General features: G+C 52.6%; 1 protein-coding gene across 3 annotated transcripts in view; it reads right to left on the bottom strand.

The window, feature by feature from the left end:
- CUX2 (cut like homeobox 2) overlaps positions 1 to 11,353 on the bottom strand; it is a 238,487-nt gene extending 227,134 nt beyond the window's left edge. For all 3 annotated transcript variants that reach the window (XM_020283094.2, XM_020283091.2, XM_020283093.2), the window contains exon 1: positions 11,214 to 11,353. In XM_020283094.2, coding sequence (XP_020138683.2) covers positions 11,214 to 11,276 — 63 coding nt within the window. In that variant the 5' untranslated portion in view covers positions 11,277 to 11,353. The remainder of the gene's footprint in view (positions 1 to 11,213) is intronic.
- Positions 11,354 to 12,426: the final 1,073 nt, after the last annotated feature.

Raw genomic sequence — 12,426 nt, 5'->3', positions numbered from 1 at the left:
AATGAGAATAGAAATAGTTTTCCCTTCATAGAGTTGTTGTGAAAATTAAACAAGGTAACTTTGTAAAGGGCTTTGAACACTGTCCGGCATGCAATAAAAAAAAAGTGCAAGAACTATTTGTTAAAGAAATCCCAGGCCTGCATGGGCCTCTCCAAGAGCTTTCTTCTGACGCTCCAAACCCCGCAGAAGCCAGGTCTGGCCTTGCTAATGCCTGCCAAGCGGCATCTGGCGAGGCCTGACGCCCTGTCCCGTGCTTCCGTGTGAGGAGCCGGTCCACCGTACAGGTGCTGGCTGCTGGCTCTGGTGGGCCAGGCTGGGACGCTCTGGCACTTGCTAAAGAAGGCCTGGAATGAGACTCCTATGCTTGAGGGGTGCAGTTGGGGCCCCAGAGCCTAATACCTAAGCAGCCAGTGCTGCAAAGGAATCTCCAGGCTCCACCCAGACTTGGACGCCGCTGAGCTGGCCAACAAGGCCTCACAGTTAGGAAGCAGCAAGACCAGACTCCAAAACGAGGTCTGCCCGCTCCAAGCCCACGCTCCCATCATTTCAGTGCTGCTCCAAGACAACTGAAATTCAACAGGAAATGCCCTCACATTTTAGTAATGATGATAATAATAATTGTTAATAAAGATAATAATAATGAAAACTAGTCACCATTTAGGAAAGCCTTACAATGTACCCAGCCCTAGGCCAAGTGTTTATATTGAGCTGTTGCTTTTTACTTCTTACAACCCTTGAAGAAAAGTACTTCTGCCTCCAAATGACTATGAAATAGAAGCTTTATGAAGGCAGGACTTGGTCGGTTTTGCTCACTGCTATACTCTGGATGCCTCAAGCAGCATCTGACACATAGCAGAGGTTGAATAATCTTCACTAAATGAGTGAATGGGACCAGGCGAGGTGGCTCATGCCTGTAATCCTAGCACTCTGGGAGGCTGAGGCAGGAGGAGCACTTGAGGCCAGGAGTTTGAGGTTGCAGTGAGCTATGATGTCACCACTGCACTCTAGCCAAGGGAGACAAAGTGAGACTCTGTCTGGGGGGGGGGGAATGAATGACCTGTCTCAACAAACCAGGGAACCTCCATTTTAGACAGAAGAACTGAGACCCAGCCATAGCAGGAAAGATGGGGTTTTAATCCTGGTCTCCCATCTATTTATAAACAGGGGGTCCCTGGGAATGGTGACAAGGAAAGCCCCTCAACCCTGGGATCACTGTCCAGAGGCCCAGGCCCCTTTGCAAAGCCTGCTGGGCTGGGTCAGGAGGGCCCATGGACCAGGCCTGGGAGAAGAATGTCATCCAGGTCTGAACAGTAATGGCTGTCTTGTGTACCCCATGACAGTCATCACCCAGGCTGCAGGGACCTGCTTTGAGTTCTCCGTGACTGAGGCTACCAAACCATCACTAATGGCCCACAGCATGCCGGCAATTAATTAATGGATTTATTAATTAGGATAGGAGCCACCTCCCAGGCTGGAATTGGGGTCACCCTAAAGTGAGACTGACAGAGCTAAAGATAAACCCTCTTTCGCCACAGGCCTGAGGCTGTGCCTGATTCCCTGGCGTGGGGTGAGCAACTTTCAAGAGCCAGTGATGAGTGAAGCAGCTGGGGCCCCCAGGACTGCCCCCAAGGTGGAGTTGAGGGGCCACCGCCCCACCTCACCCTTCTGTGGCATCCGACCACTCCATCACTCAAACATGGACCGAGCTCTTATCATGTCCCTGAGAGGGAGAGGCCAGTAAGCAAATGCACAGACGAACACACAGGACCACATCAGGTAAAGCAGAGAAAGGAGACGAGGGGAGCAGTTTTGAAGAGAGGTCAGAGAGGACCTCTCTGAAGAGGCGACAGTTAAGCAGAGGACTGAGCCAACTGTGGGAGGGAGATGTCTAGGAAAGTGTCCCAGAGAGAGGGAACAGTAAGGCAAAAGCCCTGAGGCTGGAACATGCTGGGTGTCTGAGGAACAATGAGGTGGCCTCGGTGGCATGAATAATGGGGAGAATGACAGGGGATGAGGGGGGGAGAATTAGGAGGGTCACACAGGAAGGGGACCAATGGGCCAAGTAGGAACAGGCAACCAGGAAGAGGCTATGTTGGGAGTGACAGCTCTCCCACCTCCCAGCAAGCCATGATGGACACCGGCTGAGTGTCTCCAAGCACTGGGAGCCTTATGTAGATGTCCCAAGCCCACTTCCTCGCTCCTGTAGGACAGCACAGTCCCCTGAAAACTGGATACGAAGGCAGGATTATATGGCAAGGAGATGTGCGCCTGCCAGAAGGAACCAGCATGAAGGGGGGAGGGGGGGAAGAGGGAAGGAGGGAAGGTAGGTTGGTTGGTGGAAGATCCTAGATTGCTATGCAGCTGGCAGAAGAGTCCCATGTGTCCCAGGTAAGAGTCTGCTCCAGAACCCCTGCTGTGCTCAGTCCCCAGCTGGGCCAGCTGCAGGGTGGATGTCAGCACAGCACCTGGGGACAACCACACTCCCTGAAGCCAGAGCTCTGCAAGACACGCCCTCGAGGCCGCCACCAGGAGGTGCAACACCACACCCATCTTCCAGATGGGAAGACCCAGCCTGAGAAAGTGGAAACAACTTGCCCAAGGACACGCAGGCAGCAAGTGGCAGAGCTGGGATTTGAGTCCCGGCTGCCCTACACACATAGTCATAGATGGAAATGGGAGTGAGGATCGAGAAGTGGAATGAATAGCTTGCTAAAATATAAAAGCGACACCCAAGGCGTTTATGGTGTTCGCCAGTTCACAAAGTGCCTGCTTAGAGAGACTTCCCTCCAAGCCACACATGGGGGTCGTATTTCCCCCCATCCTTGCTCCTAGCTGGCAGGTGGCAAGAGTGAGGACAGGGCAGGCCCGACAGCCTGCCCCAAATCAGCGCTCTGGCCACATTGCTTCCTTAAGTTCCTGTATGCACAATTCTTCCACCAGCCTCAGGGGCTCCGCACATGCTGTTCCCTCTTCTGGGATGCTTTTCTCTGACCTTGTCTTTGAGATCCCTGCTGAAGGGTCACTTCTTCCAGGAAGCCTCCCCGAGGCCCAGAGCCAGGCGGTTCCTTTGCCACATGTCTCAGAATCTATTCCCGGTATCTGACCATACACCCGTCTGCCCAATGACACATGCTTCCCACCTTCCCACTGTCTGTGGGCTCAGTGAGAGCCGGCACTCACCTTCCTTGCTCACTGAGATACCTCCGATATGTAATTATTAGTTATATTTATGTTACCTATTGTTATTATTTATATAATCACTAATTGTAATTATTCTACCATGAGTGGTGAATATACAGCCCTAGAGTGAAGAATAATAGCAATTATTATGAATTTTAACAGTACACAGTGCTTCTGTGTGCTGGGTACAGATCTCAGCACTTCACATGCATTAACACACTTAATCCTCACAATTCTTAAGGAGATGGCTACTACTATTATACCCATTTTACATATGAGAAAACTGAAGCCAAGAGAGGTTAAGTGATTTATCCAAGGTTACACAGCTAGTAAGTGGCAGAACTTGGACTTGAACCCAAGCTGCCTGGCTCCAGAGTCCCACTAAATGTCTTTGGGGGTGGAAGGGTTCAGGGCTTGATTCTGCAGCCCACACCATACCCCCTTACATGCCCGCACCCATGGGTGCTCATAATGGACAACAGGCAACCCAGAAGGTATCCCCAGCAGTGCGGCCTCTCAGTGACTGCCACACTTGGGGAAATCTGCCCCCCCAGCGGCCTTGGTGACCCCTGTGGTCTCCCACCCACGGCACCCGCATGCCACACCATTGGCTGGACAAGTCAATCGACCATAATGGTTCCCGGGGAGCCATTTACCCCGTCCAGTTTGAGCGACGGCGGCTCGCAGAGTCTTAAGCACTGCTAGGCTCCGGGCGTCTCCGGGCAGACGACCAGCTCAGGCCAAAGAGGCCAAAGGATTGATTTTTTCTTTCTTTCTTTCTTTTTAATGACAAATGCGTATCCTGGAACTGCTGTTTCATTTGGCTCAACTGAAGGACAGCAGAAGCCGGGGGTGGCGAGGTGAGGAGGGGCCTGACGGTGCAGCCACAGGCCCACTTTTGGAGGTGACAGAGCTCCTGGGGAGAAGCAGAGATAGCAGGCTCTGTAACCTCCTAATCATGTGTCTTCATGAGACTTGTCAGGAATCTTTTGTTTTTTCTGGAAATGCAGCCTCTTCTGACACTAGGCACCTGGAGAGAGCAGCCAGGGACCTTGATGGCCACAGAGAAATAGGACCCTCCTTGGGACCCCTACAGCTGGCCTGATTCACTGCAGACCCTTGACTGGGGGCCTTTGTATTGGAGGTTTCCTCCGCATGGGATACCTTTCCACTCCCCTTCTCCATGGGACTGGCCGAGTGTGACCAGAGCTTCTGATTCATAAGGGGCCCTGGAAATCTGGATTTCTTAGGTAAAATCTCCTGTCTTTTAGATGCTGACAACTTGTACAAAAGTGTTTTTAATTATTGCACTAATCTGTGGGCCAGACATAGCTCCTAGTCTGCAACTTCTGTGGTCAGAGCTCCAAAAATATAAGACATTACATATATTAGTAATATACTAATATAGTAAATTCCCAATGGAGTAAGAGAAAAGAGAAAATTCGCCCAGAAATCTCTGAAAACGCCTGCAAGACCAGCAAGTTCCAGCAGCTGCTGTTTATCTGGCTTTCTCTTCCCTCTCTCATGCTCTAAAAATACCAACAATAAGAAGGCACTTACAGAGCAGTCACTGTGTGCCTCACAGTGTGCTAACCACGTTCATATTCAAAGTGGTTTGATCTTCCTGAGCAATTTAGAAGGCAGAGACTATTATTAGTCTCATTTAAAGATGAGGAAGTAAGGCTCAGAGAGGTTAAGTGATACATCCAAGGTCACACAGCTGGTAAGTGATGGAGCCAGGATTTGAAGCCAGGCAGGGGCCACTCACTGTCCTGCCTCTTTGCACTTCCCTCTTGAGGGAAAGGATAAAGAATAAATTTCTGGAACTGAGTTTGATCTACCTTAATACTCTTAAGTAAAAAGGTAAAACTTTAGCCATGCCGCAGCCCGTATGATAGTCATCATGTAGGGTTGGCAAGCTACAGTTTTCAGGCCAAATCCAGCCCTTTGCCTGTCTGTGTAAATAAAGTTTCATTGGACCACAGCCACGCCCATTCATTCTTTATTGTCTGTGGCTCCTTTCATGCTACAATGGCAGAGTAGAGGCTGCAACAGAGACTATATGGCCCATAAGACCTAAAGTATATGAGTATCTGGCTCTTTACAGAAAAAATTTGCCACGTCTGAGGGTGGACCTAGAGTGTGTAGAGAGATACCACTCTGAGAGGGTTCTGAGGTCAAAACCCTCTAAGAAACACTGCAGCATCCTCAGAGACGTGGGAGCACATTTGCATACTACAAAGGGAAAGAGAGTCATGGAAGCTTCTTTATCCTTCTTTGGGCTGAGGGGTCATGACATTCGGGCTGAGACTGAATATGATGAAGGAGCCAACCATAGGCAGATCTGGAGAAAAAGAGGCGCAGGCAGAGTCGCAAGTGCAAAGGCCCTGGGGTGAGAATGTGTGTGACGTGTTTGAGGGACAAAAAGCAAAAAAGCAGGCCATTGTGGCTGGAGCAGGGTGACTGGGGGAGAGTGGCTGGAGAGGAAGCCAGAGAGCTACCAGAGGGCAGATCATGTGGGATCAGTTGGGGCCAAGGAATTTGGATTTTATTCTAGCCATGATAGGCATATAATGTCTATATCCTACAATGCACTATAAGCCATTTTTGTGAAGGACTCATTCAGGCTTAGAAACCAAGTAACTCCATCCTAGACATAATTTCTTGTCTCAAAAAAATTGCTTAAAAGGTCAATAGTCCCACCAACACCACAACCAAGGTCATTAGAAGCCAACACATTTAACTGGCCCACAAAGCATGTCAGAATTCATCATTTTTGCAACAGCCGAGTATGGTAGACAAAGTGGGCACAGCCAGCCCATTCGATGAACTAGGAAACGGGAGACTTGGTATGTTGGATGGTTCACACACGGATGCTAGAGGCCACACAGGCTACAGATCTTGGGGTCCTTCCCCACTGCAACCACCTCTACCATCCCTGATACCGTCAATATAAGCCACCGTAATAACTAAAGAGCACCCCCAGAGGAAAAAAACAGAAGATCAAACCCTGAATCTCAAGGCCAGGAACAAAGGGAGGTCACCACCTTGGTCCCCTTCCCGCCCTCAACATCTGCCAGGCCGGGCTTCTGAATTAGATAACCAGGAAGCTGCCGGAAACTCAGCCCTTTAGAGGCAGCACAGAAAACCACAGTCTCTGGGCAGCCCCGTCTACCATCACCCAGGAGCAAATTTAGCACCAGCCAAGGTGCTCACGTTTGAAATCCCATCTGCCAGAAGAAAGGTTACCACGACAGAATGTCAAGTTCGAAGATAGAATCCTCTTTTTAACAGGAGAGTTAAAAAAAAGATTATATGAAAAAAGAAAAAAGAAAGAAAGAAAAAGGAAGGAAAAAAGAAAAACCACCACCACCACCATCAGAAAAGCTGTTCCCTCTGGTCAAAATAGCACCGTGCTCATCTGAAATAACCCACCGAGACACTCATTTGCTTCTTTTGGCTGGTCTGTGCTTTCTCAATTTTCTACAGTGAATTCAAGTATTAATAAAAGAAATTTCAAGACCCCCAACAGCAAAAGCAGCGCGAGATGAGATGTTGCTCATTTTTCTTCTAGCACGCAAAGACAGAGCCCATCTTTGGGAAACAATTTCTGTCAAGTTGAGAAACCACAATTTTGGGATACCCAGAAAAGACTGCTGGGTTCCTTAAATAAATTCTCAACACCTGTTTCTAGCTCCCTCTGCAGAAAAGGCCCACAGGGTGTGGGTTCTAAGCACTCACAGAAGCAGGTGGAATGGGGTCACCCACCAGCCAGACTTGTAAGAGAGTCCAGGGGTCTAGATAATCGTTTGTCTTATCCGCAGAGCTGCTGCTACAAATCTCCCCACACCCGCTGTGCCCCTCCACTCTCTGTCCCCACCTCGTTGCCTAATGCCAACCCATCTCGTGGGCCTGGGCCACGCCAAGCCCCGTCTGCTCATGCTCCCCACCCCAGCAGCAATTCCATTACAGCGAAGTTTCCAAAGTTAGGATTCCGCCAACAGGGCTGATAGCTTATTTACTGCTGTCATCTATAGAAAGAGGAATTTTGACACATTGTTAAATGATAGCACATTTAGATAAGTCAAGCTGTCAGAGGCTCTAATGGATGTCTAAACTCTCTGTGGCTGATATGTAAAATTTATGCACTTCAGAATATCATAAGGTTATAATATTTTAATCACATCCATGCTCTTTTCTAAACTTTGAACAGGAAAAAACATTCAATCAAGCACCATCTCACTCCCCCGCACCAAGAGATCAAACCTTCCCAGAAGTTTCTCCAAACTCCTGAGAAAAGTCCAGCCTTTCTTGCTCGTTCTGTTCATCTTCCTCCCAATTTCTTGCACCCCAAGCCGAATCTGCCTCTTTCTTCAAAACTCACTATGTGGTCTGACCAGCCAGGCTCTTGCCTCCCCAGACACACAGGTGTGCATTTAGACTGAGCACCCTCATTCAGACTGGGTGCCCTCAACTCTTTTTAGCTTAATTAACCCTCTTCAAGGGGGAAAAATAGAGAGCATGGGAGACTGAACCCAGAGCATCATAAAAAAAGTGGCAAAGTTAAGCAGAAAAAGAAAATCATAAAGGTATGAATCCGGTTACGACGATTATACACAGAAAAGCCATAAAAAAATACTGCATTAGTAATGTTCACCATAAAGCAATCTTATAACCAAATGAAATATGCCCAGCATTATCTTTGGATGGAATTTTATTTCTTCTCGTTTCCTGAGCTGCTAGCAGCAGAGGCAAAAGAGAAGAAAAGACAGGGGAAGCAGTTTCAGGGGTGTGAGCATAGGTTCTGCATTTCAGATCATCTTCACCATCAGCCCACAAGTCATTAAGGTTGTTGACCGACTTCCAGCCTAGGAAGACAGTCCTGCTGCGTTCCGAGACAGCGCTGGGAGGAACAGTAACTGGACGGCTTCCATTTCTGAAAAACATATATTTCTGGAGGGCTGTACACCAGGCTGGCACAAGGTCATCTTTCTTGCCAGGATCTGTGTGGCGTCAGCAACATGGTGTGGCCTGGGGACACCAAGCTGCCTTTGCTTCCTTGGCTACTTTAATGCTCAGCAACTAGGCTATGAGAAACCATTCAACCTGAACAACCAGGAATTAAAGCCACACACCTCCTCACAGGCAGCTCAGCCCTGAGACGAGTGGGCCCAACATCCTGGGCCTGTGTGGGGCCTGTGGTGGGGACTTGCCTCTTCTGCCTTGTATCTCAGAACAGGGCAGCAGAAGTTTTCCTTTCTGGTTATCTCCCCTACAAGAGGAAAGCAGGGAGGAGGAAAAATGAAAATAAAAGTGTGGCACAGAAGTCATTAGCATTACGTACAAGAGAGGATCCTGGGCGAAGTGCTTAGGCTCATAATCCGTTTCCAACAAAAATGCCATCAGTAAGAATATGGGGGTAGGGGAGAGTTTGGGGGCTGTTGGGCAGGGAAACAACTGAAGATTTCAGGATGGGGGTGGGGAACGTGCAGATGTGAGGGTCTAAATGTTTGCACTCGGCCACGGCTGCCACATTTATTTCTTTGCTCTCTAGAAGTGTGCAGCCTTTCAAACTCCCCCAGGGACACCCCCTCCACTTAATATCGATGTAAATGAGCTCACCCCGCTTCCCTGAGAGCCTGCTCATTTTTGTGCCAGACACACCAGCCATTGTCTTAATGAACAAGCCCCCTCCCCGCATACACCCTGTGGGAGGAGAGGGCTTAGTCCTGTTTCCCCATCACCTGAACAAACCTCTCCACCACCCGTCTACCTTCCTCCTCTCCAGTTCACATTTGCTTTTACATCCCAGCATCTTCAGAAACCCTAACAAAGGGTTCACCGATCAATGGGAGTCCAGCTGGAATGAAGATTTGGGTGACCTCAACAGCTCCACAAAAGACCCCTGAGCACAAGACTGAAGAGAGTGAGGTTCAAACCCCTCCCCAGCTCAGAAATCACCCTCTGGGAGCCGCACCCATCCTTCAGCACCCAGCTCCAGCCTCTCCCCCGCTGCAGCTTAGCTCTCGGGATTGAAAACGAGTTATCTAATGAAAATTGTGTTAACTGACATTCCGGCCGACTGGGAGCAAATACCAGCGCTGTAAATCTCGCGGCGGAAATTTTTTCCAGCCCAGAATAACAATAGGACCCTGCAAAGGGCTTTCGCCAGCCCTTCTGGTTCCTCTCCTCTTGTCTGCCACGTTCTTGTCATTCCTTATGTTACAGAACATCAATCATAAATAAAGACACTGTCCCCCAGCCATGCCCGGGTCTCATTTACAAACATTAGCAGGGAATACGATTACCATTGGCCTTCGTGCCAAGCCCAATGTGGCTGCCCAACTCTCTCCCTCTCTCTCTTTCTCCAACCCCCACTACTCCTGAAAGGCCACTTTAGCATCATTTAAACCGGCAAGCACAGCTCACAGCCCTGCCCGTCTCAGCTGGCCACCAAACTGTAGCCCCAACTCGAGCGAGGACCTGGAATTGCAAGGCACTCGGCAGTTATTAACTGCATGCCTGAGTGCCCCGATTTTCTCTCTGGCTCAATGGCTTTGGGGGAGGGGGCGAGCAAGGAGTGGGGCGATAGGAAGGACGGGAAGCGGCCAGGACGGCAGGGAAAGGGGGGGCTGCTGGAACCACTTATCAGAAGAAACTTAACGAGATTTGCAGGCGGATTAAAACAAAAAGTGGGTCCCTTTTTATCTCCAGACTGATGCTCTCGCATCTTCCACGAATGTCACGGCCAAGGCAGGATGCTCTAATCGCCTGGTTATCGCACCATTTCCCCGCCTCTTATTCCCGCTGCACCAGCTGACTTTGCGAGACTCCAGGGCTTGGGGGGCTTGCCAGCAGCGTCCTGGGCACCCCCAGAAAGAACAGAGGCCGCAGCTGTGCCTCCAGAGCTTGTTCCCTAAGGTTCCACCTCCCAGCCCGGGCTCCTCGGCAGTCAGCGGAGAACACCCCCAAATCTGGAGGAGATACACGACTCCCAGAAAGGGGGAGCTGGGAAGAAAGTGCTGGGGTTTGGGAGTCACCCTAGGGAAAGAGAGGGAAAGAGGAGAGACGAGGGGAGATAAAGAGCGAAGAAAAGCAGAGATAGAGAGAGAAAAGAGGGGAGCGGCGGGGAGGAAAAGCAGGGGCAGAAGAGAGCGAGGAATCTCTCATTTAAAAGTTCCCATGGGCCCGAGGGCCGGGAGTCACCTGCTCCGTGCGGCTCCCGGCTCTCCACTGCCCGGGAGGCAGGAGCGCAAACTTGCGCGCGCCCAGGCCCATCTCCACTGCCCGTCTGCATCTAGATTTGAGAAGGGGATAGAAGGGGGGGGAGGCAAGATGCAAAGACGAACCCCGAGACCCCGGCCCGAGGAGGAGAGATCTGCCGGCGCGGGCGGCCAGTCCGGCGGCGGTAGCTCGGGTGGCGGTGGCGGCGCGTCCGGGCTGCGCTGCCAGGCGGGCGGCGACGGCGGCGGTGCCGGCGGGCGGCGGGGCGCGGAGCTGCCTCCTCGCCAACCCCGGCTGCCTCCTCCTCTCTCCTCCTCCTCCTCCTCTACCTCCTCCCCCTCCCCGCCAGCTCCCTCCCTCCCTTGCTCAAGCCACAGCCGGGTGCGGACAGGCTAGGGGCGCGCTCCGCGGCCTCCCCGGGCGCCGAGAAGTTGGGAGGCGCGCAAAGTGCTGCGCTAGGGGGGCCGCCGGGGGTCCCGCCTGCAGTCCCCTGCCCCGAGCCGTGGCCCCTGCCTTCTCCGCGCCTCGCCCGGCCGCTCTCCCGCCGGCTTGCTCCCCCGGCCGAGGGCTCACTAGCGCTTCTCCATGGTCGCGGCGGCTAATCGATGATTGAACCGAACAAAGAGCAGCGGCGAGATCAATTCCTAATACCTATCGATGGGCAGCGGGCAGCCGAGCCCCGGCGAGCCCTGGCGGCCGCCGCCCGCCGCCCCGGGGCGTCCGCCAGCCCGCCCAGGGACCTCCCCAATGCGCCCAGGGCGCGCCCGGGGGCTCCCCATGGCCGCACGGTCGGCGCTGCCCGCACTAACCTGGAGTCGCCGTAGATCAAATCGCTTCCAATATTGAAACATCGATCCCACATTGGCGGCCATCTTGGGGGCTATTCGAGACGCGCACACACAAGAGTTTGGCTTTTCTCAATGGTTGCACTCAATATCCGGGCTGGACTCCCCCCAGCCCCGGGGCCGCCGGCGGCCGCCGGGGCCCTGCGCACCGCGGCCCGGGGCCCCTCGGGCGCCCCCCGGCCTCCTGCTACCCGCTGCCCCTCGGCGCCGCCGCGCCGCCGCCACCGCCGGGCCCGGGAGCCGTGCGCCCCCCCGACCCCCGGAGGGCGCGGGCGGAGCGCGCTGGGCGAGGAGCTCGGCGCCCGCCCGGGGGAGGCGGCCGGGGATGGGGTGGGAGGGGAGGGGTGGGGGGGAGGCAGCCTCTCCGAGAGGCGCCGGCGCCACCACTGCCCTGACTGCAACCGGCTCCCGGGCCCGCGGAGCGCTCGCTGCATCTCCCCCCCCAAGTCCGGGGTCGGTGTGCCGCGCGATTGCACTTGACTTTGGCTTTTTGCAAACTTATCAATACTGACGTAACGTGCTGATCAATGCAAAGGGAAGTTTGGGAGGGGGGCTGCGGGAGGCAGGCACGCAGGGCGCCTGCCTCCTCTGCACCTGTCTACCCCCCACCCCCGCTCCCAGCATTGCACACTTAAAAAAAAAAAAGTTAATAGTTTGCAATGCATTTTTTTTCTTTTGCAATCGGAGCACACACGACACGTGCCTCCGGCTGCCGCCGCTCCTCTGCCAGATAGGTTTGAGATCCGAGGGTTGCAGCCTGCACTTGGGGCTCCGTAGACTGGCCGGCAGTCGGGAGGGTGGCATCCGCCCGGGGGCGCCACTGAGTCATGGGAAATGTCACCACTGCTGCGCACCGTTTCAATGCCACTGTATTATTATTATTGGTTGGTCGTCTTAGCCACGGCTCAGGGTTCTTCGCGGGGCTGGGGGTGGGGCAGGGCTTCAGGCCTTTTGTAATAACGGTTACTATCATTATTATTATTTGGGGGAGTCTTTAACCCAATTGTAGGGGATCCCCCACAACTTTGCAATGTGAAGACCTTTTACTGTTTTAGTTGTTATTAGAGGTGGCTCTTAACCAAACCTCTGCAGGGCCTTTTTCCCCAGTGGGCTGGTTTTATTGCTATGATTGTTGAGGGGGCCCTTACCCTGCTGTGTGGGCTCTGGATCCTTAACA

Source organism: Microcebus murinus, chromosome 22 (assembly GCF_040939455.1).
Source record: "Microcebus murinus isolate Inina chromosome 22, M.murinus_Inina_mat1.0, whole genome shotgun sequence".
In the NCBI taxonomy this organism is placed as follows: domain Eukaryota; kingdom Metazoa; phylum Chordata; class Mammalia; order Primates; family Cheirogaleidae; genus Microcebus; species Microcebus murinus.
This window is presented reverse-complemented; position numbering and strand designations above follow the sequence as displayed.